Source organism: Sapajus apella, unplaced genomic scaffold (assembly GCF_009761245.1).
Source record: "Sapajus apella isolate SASKATOON/1434 unplaced genomic scaffold, GSC_monkey_1.0 scaffold123, whole genome shotgun sequence".
Taxonomy (NCBI): domain Eukaryota; kingdom Metazoa; phylum Chordata; class Mammalia; order Primates; family Cebidae; genus Sapajus; species Sapajus apella.
Window position 1 is genome coordinate 200,911 of NW_022437063.1, and position 20,165 is coordinate 221,075.

The following is a 20,165-nucleotide window of genomic DNA, read 5'->3' on the forward strand; positions in this document are numbered from 1 at the left end:
CGTGCTGATTGGTAGTGGGGCTGCTCCTGGCAACAAATCGGGACCTTGGTTTTTAAAAAAAAAAAAAAAAAAAAAAAAAAAAAAAAAAAAAGGTCCGCGTGTGGTGGCTCATGCCTGTAATCCTGTAATCCCAGCACTTTGAGAGGCTAAGGCGGGCAGATCATGAGGTCAAGAAATTGAGACCACCCTGGCCAACATGGTGAAACCCTCTCTCTACTAAAAATACAAAAACTAGCCAGGCATGGTGGTGTGTGCCTGTAGTCCCAGCTACTCAGGAGGTCGAGGCAAGAGAATTGCTTGAACCCAGGAGGCGGAGGTTGCAGTGAACTGAGATCACGCCATTGCGCTCCATCCTGGACAACAAGAGCGAGACTGTCTCAAAAGTAAAATAAAGTAAAAAGATTCCCAGCTCCCCTGCATGTTGGCTCTATGACTTCACTGTGTCTGTTCTCCATCTATAAAAATAGAAGGGAGAAAAAGTACCTACATGGTAGGTTTCAGCAGCTCTAGAGCTAATCTATGCAGCACAGTGGCCAGGAGGCTTAGTGCACCTGCAGTAAACACCAGGGGCCATCAGGATTCACCCACAGCTGCAAGTCATCTGGGACTGGGAAGTCCCCAATTTGAAGTCCCTGTCCCTAGCAAAATTTCCCTGTGCCAGGTTCTGCTCTCTCAAGAGACTGCTTTTGCTACAGCACAAATAGATGGTAATGGATTATCCCACAAATGACTCTCCTGGAGCTGTTCAGCCTGGCTTGCCCTTTCAGGAAGCAGGTTGAAGTTTCTCCGGAAAGCTGCTCAGAGGTAGTATCTCTCCAGCTGTTGCGACAAAGGCTCACTGAACGTGCCCTAATCCAGCACTGGCTCTCCCACCTCTTTTGAGCCTGTGCAGCAGCCATGTTCATTGCCAAGTGTGACCGGCAAAGCCTGGTGGTGGACCACCAAAGGGAACGTTTCAATAAATGCCCGTCGCGTGCCTGTATTAGCCTACGCACACTACATATTCGTAGCCCTAAGTTACTTCATTAACAGGCCTGAACTAGTTCTGTAATATTAGGGATTGAAGAATGAATGATCCTTCTTTTTTTTTTTTTCCAGTTTGTCTAGCTCATTTTCCACTGTATCCCGTGCCTAGAATAGTGCCTGGCACAGGAAGATGCTCAGTAGGCATATTTCATTTTGTTTTATTGTATTATTTATTTATTTTGAGACAGAGTCTCCCTCTCTTGCCCAGGCTGAAGTACAATGGCACAATCTCGGCTCACTGCAAACTGCGCCTCCCGGGTTCAAACGATTCTCCTGCCCCAGCCTCCTGAGTAGCTAGGATTACAGGCATGTGCCACCACGCCCAGCTTATTTCTGTACTTTTTAGTAGAGACAGGGTTTCACCATGTTGGCCAGGATCACCTCATGATCCACCCGTCTTTGCTTCCCAAAGTTCTGTAATTACAGGCGTGAGCCACCACACCCAGCCTTTACTTTTTTATTTTTGAGACAGAGTCTTGCTCTGCTGCTCAGGCTGGAATGCAGTGGCCGAGATCTTGACTCACTGCAGCCTCCACCCCCTGGGCTCAAGCGATTCTTCCGGCTGCAGGAGGTCCAATGACAGGCACAGGGCTGTGAGGTGGGGGCATCTGATCCCATCCCTGCCAAGTCTAGATCGGGCTCCTCAAAGGGCCAAGAGCACAGATCCTCGTGGAGGTAAATGAAACTATAGTCGTAGTAGAAGTCGTCTACAAACATGTGTCCCGGCAGGCCCAGCTCTGGAGCCTCCTCCTCAATGGCACTGCCATGCCGGCTGGCACGGGTGATGAGGTGGGTAAAAGGCGTGGGGCCAGGCGGTGTGGGATGAAGTCAGCCTGGCTGAAGAGCTCATGGCTGGAGGAGCCCCTGCCTCAGCCTTCGGGGCCCAGTATGTCCAGGGGCTGCTGACATGGTGGCAGACAGCAGGTGACTGCTCTGGTTGGCTGCTGGGCCTTGTCACAGGGACACTGGTGTCATTGGTGCAGAGGACACTTTGGTGCTGAGTGCCCTTCCTGTGTGTCACTGAGCACTGCAGGGAAGCCAGGGGAGGGGGCTCAGGCTGGGAGGTGGGCTGCCAGGGAACGCTGGGGCAAGGCTGGGTAATCTGTCCACTGCCCGATGTCAGAGTGGCAGAGACCCCAGCCAGTCCTCTTTGGCCCTGCCCAGCTCAAGGCCATGGCTGTGGCCACAGATCATCAGTGGCTTCCTGATCCCTGAGGCTTTGGAGTCAGGGGCTGGACCCTAGAATGCCCCAGGCTCCCTATCACCAGGCAATAAGGGCTCCAGGAAGGCTGTCTACCTCCCAGTAGCCCAAGACCAAGGGTGGAGCTGGAGGCAGGCCTTTCCCACCCTGAGACCAGCTCCCCACAGCCCAGGTGGCCGGACAGGGCACATGGCGGATGCAAAGGGTCTCAGCAGGGGGCCAGGGATGGTGTTCACAGGCAAGCGGCACCACGGTGGATGCAGAGCACTGCCTGGCGGGACAGGCCCCCAGGCCCCTGCCTACCACATCTTGTTGCCCAGGCTGGAGTGCAGTGGTGTGATATCAGGTCACTGCAACCTCCACCTGCCAGGTTCAAATGATTCTCCTGCCTCAGTCTCCCGAGTAGCTGGGATTACAGGTGCCCACCACCACATCCAGCTGATATTTGTATTTCTAGTAGAAACAGGGTTTCACTCTGTTGGCCAGGCTGGTCTCAAACTCCTGACCTCATGATCTGCCCGCCTCCCTCCCCCACCTTTTTTTTTTTTTGTTTGAGACAGGGTCTTGCTCTATCACCCAGGCTGGAGTGCAGTGTCGAAATCACAGCTCACTGCAGCCTTAACCTCCTGGGCTGAAGGGATCCTCCTGCTGCCACTTCCTGAGTGGCTGGGATTACAGGCACAGGCCACTGCGCCTGGTTGAATTTTTTCTTTTTTGATAGAGGTGGGGTCACAATCCTCCCGCCCAAGGCTCTCAAGGTGCTAGGATTACAGGTGTGAGCCGCTGCACCTGGCCCAATGTCCTCATTTTTCAGCCAGGGCCTCCCACCTTGCTCCTGTGCTGCAAACAACATCCCAATTCATGACAACTGCACATCAGCCCCAAACATGCATTAAATACACACCCATACAGAGCTGCTCGCAATTCAAATGTCCATCAGTGTGACACCACAAACCCTGATTCACAATGATGTGCTACAAAAGCTTCAGAAAAAAGTGTAGGCAACACCAACTGCTGCAAGTGTTTATTATCCTTAGAAGTCTACAGATTTGAGCTTTTAAGAAAGATTCACAAAATATTCATCAAAACCACATTTTCGGCTTATCAAATTTCAAATATATTTTACTGTGCGGAACAATATATTCTAATGCTGTCTAAAACACAGCTAAATTATTTTTCTTTATTCATTTATACATATTCTGTAATTTCTGAAAAGCAAGGTTTAAAACTATTCACAAAAGTACCCAATTATGACGAGCATCCTGCCATACGCTGCACTGTTTTCTGTAGCTCTATCTTCTTACCTCATTCCATTTTAATTCCGTATACCACGTCGATTTATAAATCCCCTTGGGGAGTCCTCATCTTACATCTCTCATCAATTCAAACAGCAACACCTTGTCACAAGGTAACATCAATTCTCTTGGCAATGTGGAAGCTTACGTTTGTTAAAAGCACTCACTGAAAAATATTTTTAAATTTATAGATCATATAAAATAAACAATTTACAAAGAGATGGCTTTAAATATTATTTGGAAGTCATCTTAACATGTAGAAATAGAAAAGAAGCAATCTGTCAATAAGACACCAGTCACGTTTGGCCTTTTGTTCTGGCCCCTCGCTCCCTTCTGGAGGAAGCATGCGTGTGTGAATGCTGTGTCTGCAGGCCCATCCGCATCCGCTGATTCTGGCAGCCCTGAGCCCGTGTGTGGCATGGACACCACTCCTTCTCTCCTGGATGAAGGCTCCTTGTTCACGGAGCAGGAGGAGCCGATGTCTCCAGGCCCTCAGTGTTGAAACCAAAGGTTCCAAGAAAATAAAGCAAGGATATACCCAGAGATGCCAAAAGGAGGCCATGGAGGGAAGTAACGCGAAACAGAAATCACAGTGAAGCTCCTACTACATCAGAACTCAGAATTTCTCAAAAGGAATGCTAAGAATCAGAAACATATACCATACGAAAAAGTAGCAAAACAATCTGGTCTTCATCGCCACCTGTGATGTGGTCACTGGTTCATTTAAAGAGGAGTTTCTCCAGGAAATACACATCATGACCACAATATTAAGAACCGTAGCGATCCTGAAGAGAGAAACAAAACAGAAGTTTACAAGCATTCAGCATCAGTCCTCATTCCTGCGCCCTGAATGATCAGCATCACTGAAACTGACACTGCCCCCAGTGTTGGGCATGTAACATGCACACTGCCCCCCCCCCGAGGGTGTGCTCATCTGGAAGCAGCCACCGCTGCCACTACCCAAGGCTGGGGGCAGGTGTGGGCTTCAGAAGCCAACAGGATTCACATCCTGCCTCAGGCATCCATGTCCACAGTCCTGGGATCGGGAGGCAGGGAGCAAGGTGTCTGGGTGGGAGGGTGCTCAGTGGGCCAGCGGCTACTTGCTGGCCTCTGGGAAGCAAGTGTGATGGGGAGGACAGGGGAACACATTTGGTGTCTGAAACCCTGAAATTTTGGTTCAGCTGCTAATCTTGCCGAATTGACCTTACCTTCTGTGCCTCAACTTCTTCACCTGTAAAATGGGGACATAAAAGGGAGTAATCTCTAAAATGGGGATGACCATCTATAAAACAGGAATGTTATCTATTTGGAGACTGATGTGGGCTTAGCTGACCTAAGGGACATGAAAGAGCTCTATGAATTTTAACTTCAGGGCCAAAGGAAAGGGAAGACTGTGCTAGCCACAGCATGAAAACAGCTATATCCAGAGGCTGGGGGCTAAGGGAACTCTCCAGAAGGGGAGGCACCTGCAACCAGAGCAGCATCTGTCTGGGGACCAGGAACCTCCTTTAAAGGCACCAGAGTCCACACTGTTTCAGTTCTGCTTCCCCTAGCCGCATTTTACGTGAATGGAATCCTTCTTAAATAGCCTGACATAAACAAGAAGGTGCAAAGAAATGAGCCATTCATATAATCAGAAATGGCCTCGGCTGTTATGTGCACGCATGCGCCATGCTTGGCTTATGTTTTCACTCAGTAGAATGTGGTTTTAGAAGAACTTTTAATTACATGGAAATGCTCATAACATTACAGAGAAAAAGCATGATATAAAACCCTATATATAACACAGTCCCTTTTTAATTTTAAAAAGATACATATATCTTTATCTATGTATAGAAAAAAATCCTTAAAAATCTAGAGCTAAAAATATACCAAAATATTAACAGAATTATCTCTGTGATGTGGCATTACAGATAATTCCAATTTCCTTCTTAATACTTCTCTGTTCTGTTCCAATCTAGGAAAAGAACTGGACAATGATCATGATCATTCCTATAACAATTCCCCTAATGTCATACATTAGAAAATGTTAAATATAAAATTGTAATTTCTGGTTTTCATAATGTCCTGGGTTATACTGTAGCAAACATATAAATCCAATAACATATAATCTAATTTTCCAGCAACTGAAGACTGAAGCAACTCTCACTTTCAAAATGATGACATACCGTCATACTCAGCAAGCACCGTCCCGTTTCACTGACCTGAATGGAAGTCATAACTCCATTAGCAAAGACGGAGAGTTTCCCAGCGACGGACCTCACTCCCTGCTTGAACTGTGCCATGTCGGGGGCATTGGGCAGCACGCTGGAGAGGCTGTAGTTCCCTGCACACACAGAACAGATGCTGGCTCATCACTGCCTTGGCCAGGGTGCAGCAAACCCAGTGCCCAGAGTGCTCGGTGGCTTTAGAGAACCTGGATCTCTCCCCTCCTGCTGCCTCACAAGGGGCCCAGCAGTGGGAAGGAGACTCAGGCTGAAGAGCCAGCCCTGCCATGATCCACATGAGAGACCCCACATGAGAGGAGATGCAGTATGGGGGACTTAACGCCATCATGGGTTCAAATCCTGGCACTGCTACTTCCGGGCTGTGTGCCTCTAGAGAAGTTCCTTGCTCTCTCTGGGCCGATTTCCTCAAGGTGCTTAACAGCCCTGGCAGGTAAGTACCCAGCAAAAGGCAGATGGGCCAACACGGGTGGCCTGTTTTGCATTGCCTCCTCCCTCTTTTGGCAACAGTACTCCTCCCTTCCTCCAGGAACCACCTCTCCCTTTACCCAGTCCACAGGCATGGGTACAAGACCCAGGCCTGACCAATCAGAGCCTTCCTTGGGATTCACTATCCTCAAATGAGAGGAGCCATTTGCTTGCTCTGGGGTTATTGGCAGGGACAAAGCAAAGCAGCTGCCATCTGTGACTACGACTGCCCCTCCCACTCACTTGGGGGATGGAGGAAGCTTGTTACAGCACAAGAGAATGGTGCTCCCTCAGGGAGGCGGGCCAAATGGACCCATCACTGATGCTGTCTGACTGTGACTCGGTGGCCAAATTCCAGTCTTCCCAGGTACAGAAGTTCACGCTTCCACCTTCTTTGCTAGGGCCAGTGTCAGTAGGTTACTCTGGCTTAAGTTTTGGTTGCCCTGACAAAAACATCACCGTAATTGCTACCGATGTGGGTAAAGTTCATCAGAGCTATCACACAAAAAAGAGGTCTGCCATACTCCCAGAGCTGTCAGTCAGGGGTTCATAAACTTCTGTGTCCCAATTGTAGTACGACACGGGAGGGGCTCAGTGAGCTGAACATAAACCCTGCAGGTCCTCAGGGGCAGCCACACCTGGCTACTCCCTAAGCCCCACATGACGCCACCTGCTCCTTACAAAAAACAGAAACCAACCAGGCACAGCGGCTCACACCTGTAATCCCAGCACTTTGGGAGGCCTAGGCGGGAGGATCACCTGAGGTTAGGAGTTCAAGACCAGCCTGACCAACATGGTGAAACCCCATCTCCACTAAAAAATACAAAAAATTAGCTGGGCATGGTGGCGCACACCTGTAACCCTAGCTACTTGGGAGGCTGAGGCAGGAGAATCACTTGAATCTGGGAGATAGAGGTTGCAGTGAGCCGAGATCATGCCACCCCACTCCAGCCTGAAACCCTCAGTCAAGTCCCTCTCTTAGAACGAAATACAACTGACAAGTTATCCTGCAATGTGTCCCTTGGAAGAGACACTGCATTTGCCCACAGTACTCTTCCTATGCCCACCACAGATGCAGGTGCTCCATCTCCACCTCCAGCTGGCTGTAAAATCTTGCAGGCCTTCACCAATGAGAGACTGGAATTTCAACACAGTGATGGGATTGGGGTGCTGTGTCTCCTCTGAGGGCTGCCTGGGCAGGCTGGAGGAGCCAGGTGCCCATGGTCAAAGACAGCCCTAGTGTGCTCAGGTTACACAGTGCACTCCAGGAAGTGACAGCTCCAGCCACCTGCTCAGGAAGAGCGTCCTTGGCTCATAGACTCTCTCCCTGCTATCTGTTCCCAGAACACCCACAGTGCATCCTGAGGACATCGCCACAGACCTGCTTTTCCACAGCTTACCACCTACTGAGCCTGCCGGGCTCTGTCAGGTGCCACGGGCATAGAAACGAGAACTGATGGTCTGCTGGAGGAAAGTCATCGGAAGGTCTTTTTTTTTTTTTTTTGAGATGGAGTTTCGCTCTTGTTACCCAGGCTGGAGTGCAATGGCACGATCTCGGCTCACCGCAACCTCCGCCTCCTGGGTTCAGGCAATTCTCCTGCCTCAACCTCTTGAGTAGCTGGGATTACAGGCATGCGCCACGATGCCCAGCTAATTTTTTGTATTTTTAGTAGAGACGGGGTTTCACCATGCTGACCAGGATGGTCTGGATCTCTTGACCTCGTGATCCACCCACCTCGGCCTCCCAAAGTGCTGGGATTACAGGCGTGAGCCACCACACCCGGCGATCGGAAGGTCTTATCCTCGGTGTAAGGCACAAGAGTGGTGCAGGGGGGCCTAAGCAGGACCCCTGTGCGAAAATGGGAGAGAAGAGCATTCTGGTCTGGGGGCTCCACAGGCTCAACAAAGCTGGAGCAAGCCACAGCAGTAAATGATGAGAAATGAGGCTGGAAAGGCCAATGGGAACCACGGTCCTGGAGGTGGGTTTGGGCGGAGAGCTGTGCTTAGAGCTGACGGCAGGATTTTCAATAAGGATGACTGTGTTTTGAAAGATCCCTGTGGGAGGGGTGAGGAGAGGGTGAGCAGCAGCCAAGACTGGAGGCAGGAGGACCAAGCAGGGGGTTGTGGCCACGCTTCAGTTTTGGGGACACGCAGGAGAGATGCCGACCATATGGGTCTATGGTGTGACGAGGGAGGAGGAGGGTCCAGAACAACTCCCAGGCTCCTCAAAATCAGTTTTGTTTTTTGTTTTGAGACAGAGTCTTGCTCTGTCCCTTAAGCTGGAGTACAGTGGCGCAATCTCAGCTTACTGCAGCCTCAATCTTTCAGGCTCAAGTGATCCTCCTGCCTTAGCCTCCTGAGTAACTGGGACTGTAGATGTGAGCCATTGCACCTAGCTAATTTTTTTATTTTCTAAATTTTTTGTAGACATGGGGTCCCACTATGTTGCCCAGACTGGTCTGGAGCTCCTGGGCTCAAGTGACCCTCCCACTTTGGCCTCCCAAAAGGCTGGGATTACAGGTGTATATCACTGTGGCCAGCCAAACAACAAGCTTAACAACAAAAACTGCTCCGACAGCTGCTTGTCAGACAGGCGTGGCAGATGCCAGTTTGCTACATACAGGCCACTCTGGATTTTTGACTGAATCTCCATGGGTGGCAATAACCAAGCCAGATCACCTGACTGCGGACTGAGCGCAGTGCTCTGGAGGCCGGACTCCTAGACCCTGGGCTGGGGCAAGGAAGGAGACAGTGGTCAAGGGACCCCACAAACTACCAGCCATGTGACCCCCACAATGCACACAAGAAACGGGAGCCTAGAGTGTAGGAACGAGGGGTCTGCAGGTGTCTGCACTCCCACACAGACGTGCTCATTCAAACAGTGAGAGCTGGCCTTCTGGAAAGAAATATGCTGAGAGGCAGCTGGCTTTTATCCTGGCTCTCACCCAGCTTCCTCCGCTCTGTCATCTGGTGTCTGAGTGCCCCACGCCTGCCTGAGGCAGTGCCCAATGATGGCAGTCCCCCAGCTCCAATGAGCGTGTCCCATGGGTGTGACCACAGGGACAGCTGCTGTGCCAGGCCAGGTTGGCTGTAGGCACTTACATGCACTTCCCACTCCATACTTCAGCTACAGAGAAAGAGAGTGCCCATAAGAATGGCCACAGGGCTCCCAGGCTAGACACACCCCAGAAAGCAGCTTACCTCACCAGAAGCATTTCAAATTTAGAAATTAAGGAATACCAAATTGTTTCTTCTTTTTTTTTTTGATACAAGGTCTGACTCTATTGCTCAGGCTAGAGTGCAGTGTCACCATCTTAGCTCACTGCACCCTCTGCCTCCTGGACTCAAGCCATTCTCCCACCTCAGCCTCCTGAGTAGCTGGGACTACAGGCATGCACCGCCAGAGCTGGTTAATTTTTGTATTTTTTGTAGAGATGTGCAATGCGTCCTCCTCAGCCTCCCACAGTGCTGAATGCTGATTACAGGGGTGAGCCAGCACACAGAAGTTTCCTTTCCCCTCTCTTCCTCCTTTCCTCTCTTTCTTTCTCTCTGTCTTGTTTTTTTTTTTGAGACATAGTCTCATTCTATTGCCCAGGCTAGAGTGCAGTGGTATGATCTCAGCCATTGCAACCTCTGCCTCCTAAGTTCAAGTGATTCTTGTGCCTCAACCTCCTGAGTAACTGAGATTACAGGAGCCCGCCACCATGCCAGCTAATTTTTTTTTTTTTTTTTTTTTGAGACGGAGTTTCGCTCTTGTTACCCAGGCTGGAGTGCAATGGCGCGATCTCGGCTCACCGCAACCTCCGCCTCCTGGGTTCAGGCAATTCTCCTGCCTCAGCCTCCTGAGTAGCTGGGACTACAGGCACACGCCACCATGCCCAGCTAATTTTTTTTGTAGTTTTAGTAGAGACGGGTTTCACCATGTTGACCAGGGTGGTCTCGATCTCTTGACCTCGTGATCCACCCGCCTCAGCCTCCCAAAGTGCTGGGATTACAGGCTTGAGCCACCACGCCCGGCTTTTTTTTTTTTTTTTTGACATGGGGTTGTGCTCTGTCACCAGGCTGGAGTGCAGTGGTGCGATCTCAGCTCATTGCAACTTCCATCTCCCGAGTTCAAGCGATTCTCCTGCCTCAGCCTCCTAAGTAGCTGGGACTGCAGGCAAGCGCCACCACTCCTGGCTCACTTTTGTATTTTTAGTAGAGACGGGATTTCACCATGTTGGCCAAGATGGTCTCGATCTTTTGACCTCGTGATCCACCCGCCTCGGCCTCCCAAAGTGCTGGGATTACAGGCTTGAGCCACCGCGCCCGGCCAAAAGTAAATATTTAATAGAAGTTGCTGGTGCCTGTAATCCCAGCTACTTGGGAGGCCGAAGAAGGAGGATCGCTCAAGGTCCAAAGTTTGAGATCAGCTGGGGCAATGCAGTGAGACCCCGGCAGGGGCAGGGGGGTGAGGGCCTCTGAGTGGTCCCTCACCCCAGGGTGCACCTTACAATGACCATGAGGTACCAGGGTTTCTCTGGCACCCACACAGGGTCAATAACATTTAATGGATCTTTGTTCTCTGAAAAGGGAACAGGAAAGTAAACACAGGCTGGCCACAATTTTCATTCAATAACTGGAAAGGCTGCTCTCATTTGATCTCCAAATATTTTTTTAAAACAAACAATGCTTCAGAGTAAAATTTCTATTGACTTAAACTACAAAAACATACATCGCAGGGAGTCGGGGACTCAACAATGCAGGTCTCTGGACTAGCCTGCCGGCTGTGCCAGGGTTCCTACAAGGTGACCCAGCACTGACCCGTGGGGCAGCAAGGCTAGGACTGCTGGGGGCCTCTAAAGGCAGCTGGAGTGCCTCTCTGCTGGGGTGGCCCTGACAAAAGGCCAGGACACTGAGAATTTAGAGATGGGAACACAAGCCGGTGAACCCCACCTGCCCTCACCAATACTCACTGCCAGGAAATGCCCAGTCAGCAAGGGATGGACTGACTGAGGGAAACGAGCCCCCTCTGCTCGAGTCTGGGGTGAGGCACAGGGTGTGCTCCTGCCTGGAGAGTGGCTTACGGGAACCTGGCCCTGGGTGCCCACCCCTGGACACCCCCACACCCTTACCAGCAGCAGACATGCCAGGGCTGGTCCCCTATGGCCCTGGCCTCACCTTGGGCTGCCCGGGTCTCTGCCAGCTGCTCTGCCAGCACACACCCTTGTTTCACTTGGGGCCACCTGGCTAGGATGCTCCCTCCACTCCAGCACAGTGCCTTGGCAGTGCCCACTGCACGCCGGGGGCCAGTGCGTATAACATCCCCAAACCGCAACCCAGAATGTCCCTGACACTCAGGTCTTCTCTGTTGAGGCTGTTTCTCTTTGGACTCCAAAAACAGTTGTTATCTGTGACTGTAAGGCCAAGTGGTTGCTCAGGTTGGTCGCTTCATAGCCTTCCTAGAGCCACACCCAGCTCCTCTAGGCCTAGAAATGAGGGGTGCCAAGGGTTCCAGGCCTGGAATGCCTGGCCCCTGAAAGTCCTCCCTCCCCTTGGCTCTCCTGCTGATAAATGGCTTCCTGAAATGACCTCAGAGGACGCTGCCCCTTTCTTGTTAACCACAGGGCCCTCTCCTCCCACCTGTGTCCTGGCAGACCCTGGGTAGGGCACGTTCGCAAGGCATCTCTCCGTCTGGGGATACGGAAGTAGAAGCAGAGGGGCCGGCTCCCTGAGGCCCACCCCTGAGCTCACAGGCTGCCTCATCCTAGGCCATCCCAGCCCTGGGAGGACCAGACACCTCTTCGCTGGGGTCTGAACCCTGAAGAGGGATACGGGAGACAGACAATTCCTCTCCCCCTGCTCACTCCCAAAGCTGTGTTCTGTCTTCCTGGAATACGGACACTGGTGAGTCACATGCTTCTATCTGCCTCTGCCCACCCTTGGGGCCTGCTGCGTGCTAAACACCCGGTGGCACTTCACATTTCTCATTTAAGCCTCAAAACAACCTTTTGAGGTGGTTTTATCGACCCACGTTACAGAGGAGGAGGCTGAGGCTAAAAGCGCCATGACATACTCAAGGCCTCACAGCTAGAGGGTGGTTAGGGTCACACGGGAGCCCAGGACTGTCCACCTCTCAGGCTAAGACACCATGTGGTATTTCATAGCACGTCTACACTCAGCTAGAAAATACTCCACTATGATAGTGTTTAGAAGGATGACTTGCCAGGCAATGTTGGGGATGCTCCTTTAATTTCATGACCTAGTCTCCTCATGCGTGAAGCCTGGAATAGTAACTTCTGCTCTGTCTGTCTTATGGCAGAGATCAGAGCATCAAATATTGGTGGCTAAAATATCTTGGAAAAGGAAAAGGTCCTATCTAGACAAAATGTGTTTATACCGTAGACACGACAAAGACCAGCTCTTGTTCAGTGCTCCCTACCTGCTGCCTGCTTCCTCTGCTCCTCGAACAGATCAGCCGAGCTTATGGAGGTACTCGCTGAGAGCCTCTCAAGGCGGGCCCTCGTCTCATACTAGAGAAGACAAGGAAAAGGAAATATTAGGCTCCAAAGATCGTCAGCAGTTTTGCAAAAAGAATCACTGAAGAGCTGTCATTTGAAAGGCTCTTTCTCTCTAACAGGTACTGAATGCCACTGTCAAGGCCAGGTCCTGGGGGACAGCACAAAGCTCATGCCCTGCATGGGAAGCAGGTCACAGGGGGACAGATGGACACAACACCTCAGCCAAGATGGCCAGTGCAGAGGCAGCGAGAAGAAGGGAGAGGGGCGGCATCTCTCTCCTGGTGCTGCTTCTAGCCAGCTGTCAGCAAAGGCCTCTCTAAGGGGCTCTTTTCCAAGCCCCATGACACTATTTTAAAACTGAACTTGAATGTCAACTTTGAAGCCAGGCAGATTTTATGAACTGTGGGAACAGCAAGGGGCAATTCTACTCTTGAAATGATAGTGAAAAGTGATACTTGTAAAAATCTGAACTTCTGCGAAACACATTCAGCACATTTTAGGAAACCATTGTCCATATAGTCAGAGGCACACTAGTAGATCAGGGTGAGAGGAAAGACTTAAACCTCTCCACTTCCACTTGAGTCTTACAGCTTAGCAAGGCTCCACTATGATGAGTTCATTAACCTTTTTTTTTTTTTTTCTGGAGACTGTCTCACTCTGTCATCCAGGCTGGAGTGCAGTGGTGTGATCTTGGCTCACTATAACTTCTGCTTCCCAGATTCAAACAATTCTCTGCCTCAGCCTCCCAAGCAGCTGGACTACAGGCATGTATCACCATGCCCAGCTAATTTTTGTATTTTTTGTAGAGATGGAGTTTTGTCATATTGTCATGTTGGCCAGGCTGGTCTCAAACTCCTGGCCTCAAGTGATCCACCTGCCTCAGCCTCCCAAAGTGCTGGGATTACAGGCATGAGCCACAGTGCCTAGCTGAGTCCATTAACATTTCTGAGAAAAGCCAACAACCTGAAAATAAATGGATGCACTCCCCAGAAACATATCTGGCCAGACGCAGTGGCTCATGCCTGTTATCCCAGAACTTTGGGAGGCCGAGGCAGGCAGATCACCTGAGGTCAGGAGTTCGAGACCAGCCTGGCCAACATGGTGAAACCCCATCTCTACTAAAATACAAAAATTAGCCAGGTGTGGTGATGCATGCCTATAGTTCCAGCTACTTGGGAGACTGAGGCAGGAGAATCGCTTGAACCTGGGAGGTGGAGGTTGCAGTGTGTTGAAATTGTGCCACTGCATTCCAGCCTGGCCAACAGAGCAAGATTGTGTCTCAAAAAAAAAAAAAAAAAGGAACGTATCTATGTGCTTCATTTCACTATGGTTAAAAGTTATTAAATCAGCTAGAGCTACATCAAAAATTGTTTGAAATATATTCAAAAGATATTGGATAATGGCTATTCAAAACAGCAAGAGAAGAATAAGTGAACTGTGAGGTACAGTCCTTGTCTTGTAAATACGCCTCTTGCTGAGGCAGCAAGCACATGACCACTTAGACAGACCTGGGTTCGAGTTCCAAATCCAGTACCTTCAGGCCAGAGGGCCTCTGGCAGCCTGAGCCCAGCTCTCTCAGGATCTCCTCCCCTGATAATGCCCACACCCACACTTCCTTTCTGCATTATGGTGCACCCAAAGAAACTCTCTGGACCCTTACATCAGCCTGGGCTTGTCTTCCAAAGTACATATCTGATGAAATGGCCTTGACATTCCCAAACTTCTTCTGGGCCTCATCTGTACTTTCACCTGGCTCATAATCGGGCTTGTGGCGAGCAGTAGGTCTACAGTGAAAAACAGCCAAAATTAGTTAAACTCATTTGAGGTGAAGCAAATGTGTTTCATACTCATTTTATTTTTTAAAAAGCCAACAGCAGTAAATTTTGTAAAAGGCCATTTTTAAAAGCCTGAAAATTCTAATGAGAAAAGAAAAATAGCCAAATGATACGACATTTCCAGGAATTTGTTTAAAATGGGTCTGTTATTTCACATTTCAGTTCAAATATGTCGCTTCACATTTCAGATCAACAGGTAAACACTGACTACATTGTCTGGAATGTCCAAAGGACACTGCTCTCTCTACATGATATACCTTGTACAGGATATAAAGTGTCCCAGTTACCTGGGACAAGTTCAAGTTACACCTGTTGTCCCAACATATTAGTAATGCCCCCTTGTACTCTCAGAAGTTCAGAATCACCAAAAACTGGAGACAGCCCTTCAATAGGTGAATGGATAAACTCAGCAGTAAACAGGAATGAACAAAAGAATGAATGAGTCTTGACCAAGTGTACTAAGTAAAGTTAAACCAGAGTAGAAAGGTCAATTACCATGTGACTCCTAAATGACATTCTGGGAAAGGCAAAATTGTAAGGCCAGAAAACAGACCTGGGGTGGCCAGGGGCTGAGGGAAGGGGAGGAGGGACTACAAAGGACATGGGGAAAATTTAGGGGTGATGGGAACTGTTCTGCTTCTTGGTTTTGGTGCTAATTACATGAATGTATGTGCTTGTCAAAACTTGCAGAACTATAGGTTTAAAAAGATGAATTTTACCATATGTAAATAATACCTTAAAATTGGGGAAAAAAGTGAAACCTTCCTGGCCTAGGCCACCCCTGACCCATGGATCAGAATCTTCAGGGAAGAGGCCTCCACATATACATTTCTTGCAAGGTCCACAGAGGATTCTGATGTGCACCTCCTATTTAGAATCAGTAATTTAAAATCAACACAGGCCAGGCATGGTGGCTCACACCTAGAATCCCAGCACTTTGGGAGGCTGCGGTAGGTGGATCATTGAGGTCGGGAGTTCGAGACCAGCTTGGCCAACATGGTGAAACCCCGTCTCTAATAAAAATACAAAAATTAGCTGGGCATGATGGTGTGCACCTGTAGTCCCAGCTACTCGAGACGCTGAGGCAGGAGAATTGCCTGAACCCAGGAGACAAAGGCTGCAGTAAGCCAAGACAGCGCCACTGCACTCCAGCCTGAGCAAAGGAGTGAGACTCCATTTCAAAAAAAAAATAATAATAATAATCAAAATAATATTCCTGAAATAGAAGAAAATCATTTACTAGCCTTGTGAAAGTTTTTTTGTTTGTTTGTTTGTTTTTTTTTTGAGGGACAAGGTCTGTTGCCCAAGCTGGAGCCCAGTGGTGCGACTGTAGTTCACTGTATACAGCTTTGAACTCCTGGGCTCACGTGATCCTTTGACCTTGGCCTCTTAAAGTGCTGGGATTACAAGAACGAGCCACTGTGCCCAGCCCCTTATGAAAGATTTTCATATCATCATCTTATCAGTAAATTTTTCCCAGAAATGCATGGATTCACTATTACAACCCCACAGTTTTGTCGTACATACCTCTCTGAATAGCCTGTGGTTTTCAGAACTGTATCAGTATCTTTGCTGGTCTCTTTTTTCCAATAGGAATCTGAATTGTCATCCCAGCTAGAGAAAGAACTGCTCCTTAACTCCACTGGTTCGTCAAAGTACCTGTATGAGCAAGAGTACAGCAGTGACTTGGGAAGCCCTTGCTGACACTCGTCCTGGGCTCTCTCACTTCTATAGATGTGGGGGATGCCTCCTTGAAGTTAGGGGTAGCCACATATCTAGGTCTGGCCAATGAGACAGGAGCAGACACGAGGTGTGTCATGCTTGTGTTCAACGTTGCCCGTCCTGTCTTCCCTAGCTACATGGAAGAGATTGTGTCTTCTAGGTGCTACAGTCTCAGGCAGGTGAAACCTCCATCAGTCCGGATAATCAAGGTGACACATATAGGACAGGAACCCTGGAGAACCACCTGCACCCTCAGCTGACTTTATGTGAAAAAGAAATCAACTGCCATGTGTTAAGCCCTTGAGGTCTGTCTGGGAGGATGTTTGTTACCTTAGTATAACCTAGCCTATTCAGAAAACAAAGGACATCTTTAAATGTTATCCACCACAGGTTACACATTTCATTTTCTTTAGGTCTCGTTCTGCCTGGTTAGGCAGTCACAAATAACACTGCTGGGACTGGAGAACTGACTCCATACAAGGAGCTTCTTGTTGGCAATCCCTTCCATGTTACGCACATTGAATGAAAATGATATAAATGATGCTAATTAACCTTCTCCTGGAGTTGGATACAAAGCTACAGATCGTGGATCACTGGACCATTCTGCAGATACTCTTTCAGCCTGGAGCCTGCAGCAAACTTGATCTGATTTGCAAGCATCTCTGGAGAGCCTGGTCTTGGGATCAGTTTATACTTTAATTAGCCAATTATCACTGAGCAGGGTATTGCTCAGAGAGCAGCACTCAGTGGCAGCTTTTGGTTCTGTGTGATTAGAGAAAAATCTTTGACCAAGAGCAACAAAGTCTGCCTGGAACAGGAGAGACTGACAAGTGAGGTGGATGTGCCACAGCCTTGAGAAAAAGTGACCGTCGACCAGCCAGGCGCAGTGGCTCACGCCTGTAATCCCAGCACTTTGGGAGGCCAAGGTGGGTGGATTGCCTGAGCCCAGGAGTTCCAGATCAGCCTGAGCAATATGGCACAGCCCCATCTCTACAAAAAAATGCAAAAACAAAAAAACATAATTAACTGGTTCCTGACCATCTCTGGGGATTAAAAGAAAAAATTAATGGGGCATGGTGGCACACCTATAGTCCCAACTACTTGGGAAGCTCACCTAAGCCTGGGAGGCGGAGGCTGAGGTGAGCTGTGATCATGCCACTGCACTCTAGCCCGGGTGATAGAGTGAGATCCTGTCTCAAAAAAAAAAAAACAAAAAAAAAAACAACAGTGACCGTGCCATGCCAGAATTCATGACAGCTTAGGATGGAAAAGCAGTCTGATCAGATATACACACCTCACGGAGGCAGTCCAAGAAGTTCAGAGAAGAGAGGCAGATCCCAGGGACGTGTTAGGAAAGGAAGGGTGACAGAAGAGCATAGAGGCCTTAACAGACATCATCCAGGCTTTCTGCAGAGGGTAAGGACAGGAGGCACACAGGAAACAAGGTGAGCACCAAGCTCTGTGCTATAAGGAGCTGCACAAAAGACGGAGATGATAGGAGGTCAGAGGGGCCAGTAGCCAAAGGCCAATATAAGAGGGAAGCAAGAACCCTAAGAGCAAAGAGGCCAGGGACCTAGGTGAGCTAAGATCTGAGTGGAGGGAAATGCTAAGAACAAATTTACTCTTTCTTGGCAGAAAACAAAACAAAAAAGAGACAGAGGATAAACTTGCTGTTTAGAGCAGATGGTATGATATTACATCCTTAATAGACAGAAAGTAGAATTTCTAAATGTGGCTTCTGCCTTCTCTGGCAAGAAGGTCATTAAGAACAAATCTTGTTACACTAGCATCTTCTCCTTGGGAAAGAAAACGCAGTGTTCAAAGTGTATCTGGATTTCAGTTAGAAACCGACCAGGCTCTCCCTATGGTTATGAGTGGATCTGTACTATACCCAGGCTCTGCTTCAAGGAATAGAGACAACTGATCCCCTTTCAGAGAAGAGAGATCACGACATTGAAGGAACTGGAAGTTACATCAGAGGAAGGTTCAAAAGATGTGGGATGTGTGCTAGCCTGGAAGGTGATATTCACATGTTTGAGGGGTTTATTTCAAGGGACCATGAAAAAACTAAGACCAATTCAATGAGGAGTTTTAAAGCTACTTAATAAGCACCTATGAGGAGTCAGGCGCTCTGCTAGGGGAAGACACAGGGCAAGAAGGCACATTCAGCTCCTGCCCTCATGGGGCTTGTAAACTGGCTTATGGAAGGGAGGCTGACTTGAGTGCAGAAGCCTCAAAAGCAGTGTTCATGAAAGGCAGCATTTCTCATGGAGCTGCCCTGGGACCAAACGACTGTCTTGAGGAGAAGGAAGGGTGCAGTAGAGGCTGGATGACCCTGGGGTGGGAAGAATGGGTGTCGCACTGGACTGGCGCAGGGTGAGGGTGGCTTGGAACTTCCAGGTTCTTTACGACTCTGAGATACTGGCACTTAGAGTTTTGTAGATTTAGCAACACTCTAAGGAAATAACCACTCTTCATTCTTATAAGCCACTGTGCTTATAAGAAATACCCTGAAATTAGGGAATGCGATTACTTTGAAGTGACTGGACTTTTCAGAAGTCAAAGGAGAGAGAGAGAGAGAGACAGCCATCGGCCTGGGTCCCCCTGACCAGCATGAGCCTGTGAGGCAGCAGTCTGTGCATGGGCTTGGGGCACCTTCTCTTCCTTCTCGTCGCCCATGAGAGGCTCTCTGTGCTCATGCTAAGCAGGAACAACTCAGCGGGGGAGACAGGCAACTCACTAAGGGGATGGACAGACCACCAGCCAGGCCCCCAGTTGACCCTTGGAAGGATGGGGTGAGTGGAATGACTAATGGCCACTAGTCCCTGCCCAGAAACACACAGACTTCACTTCCTCATCTCCAAACCTTTATTAGCTTTCTAATGTTTTGACTGTATAGCTCTCAATGCTTTTTAACTTTTCTTTCTCCCCTCCAACTCTGCCTTTACCCAATGCTGAAAACGTTCCTTAAAATCCCTTGCTAAGAGCACCCTAATATCACATTCTGTCTGATTTACAGCTATAGACAGTTGTCTATTCTAACGACAGCCACGCTGACTTTGTAAGGCTGAGCAAATTGTTCTAGTTTCATTATCTTGTACTCAAGATATAATTATACTCTTTATGCCCTGGAAATAATGGAACTCAATCATAAAAGAAAAACAAGGACAGGTTTTATCTTATTTTTAACAGAAACAGAACTCTTTCATAATTCATAATATTCAAGTTCTAATGGGCTAATGAATCATTTGAAAGCAGTAAGAGCTCTTCATGGAACTAATATCTTTGCTTTCAGAGTCCATGTTTATTTTACCTCAGTTGCCAAAGTACCTAATAGTACCCCCGTTCTACTAATGGTGGTCACCCTACCAAGGAGGACTAGAGAGGGCATCTGTGTTCCTATTAGACAATCTGCAGGTCACAAGAAACAACACACCTAAGTCTCTCTGGCAAGAGTTCAGGAAGTGTGGTCTAGATAAATATGCCATCTGCTCCCAGGTTTAAACCATAAATAACTGTTTCATAGCAACAGTGGCTGCTATGGCTAACTCTTTTGATTAAGCCCTTGAAGAAGGAGAAGTCTGAAAGATCACTGAAGCCTGTACAAGGCAAATAAAGCCGCACAGCGGCCTGTCAGTGGCGGGGAGCCAGTGAGAATCTCTGAAGTTTCCATTAGGCACCCCACTTAGATCTCTCTTACCAGCCCAGCTACCAAGCAACAGTACTGATTTCACTTAACTTTTTCTTTTTTTTTTTTTTTTTTGAGACAGGGTCTTGCTCTGTTGCCCAGGCTGGAATGCAGTGGTGTGATCTAATCTCACTACGACCTCCGCCTCCCAGGCTCAAGTGATCCTCCCACCTCAGCCTCCCAAGTAGGTGGGACTACAGGCATG

General features: G+C 48.8%; 1 protein-coding gene across 2 annotated transcripts in view; it reads right to left on the reverse strand.

The window, feature by feature from the left end:
• Positions 1-3,238: 3,238 nt before the first annotated feature.
• ARFGAP3 (ADP ribosylation factor GTPase activating protein 3) overlaps positions 3,239-20,165 on the reverse strand; it is a 60,359-nt gene continuing 43,432 nt past the window's right edge. For both annotated transcript variants that reach the window (XM_032261369.1, XM_032261368.1), the window contains exons 12-16: positions 16,078-16,209; positions 14,376-14,499; positions 12,637-12,727; positions 5,727-5,848; positions 3,239-4,307 (exon numbers count right to left, since the gene is read on the reverse strand). In XM_032261369.1, the coding sequence (XP_032117260.1) occupies positions 4,290-4,307; positions 5,727-5,848; positions 12,637-12,727; positions 14,376-14,499; positions 16,078-16,209 (487 nt within the window). In that variant the 3' untranslated portion in view covers positions 3,239-4,289. The remainder of the gene's footprint in view (positions 4,308-5,726; positions 5,849-12,636; positions 12,728-14,375; positions 14,500-16,077; positions 16,210-20,165) is intronic.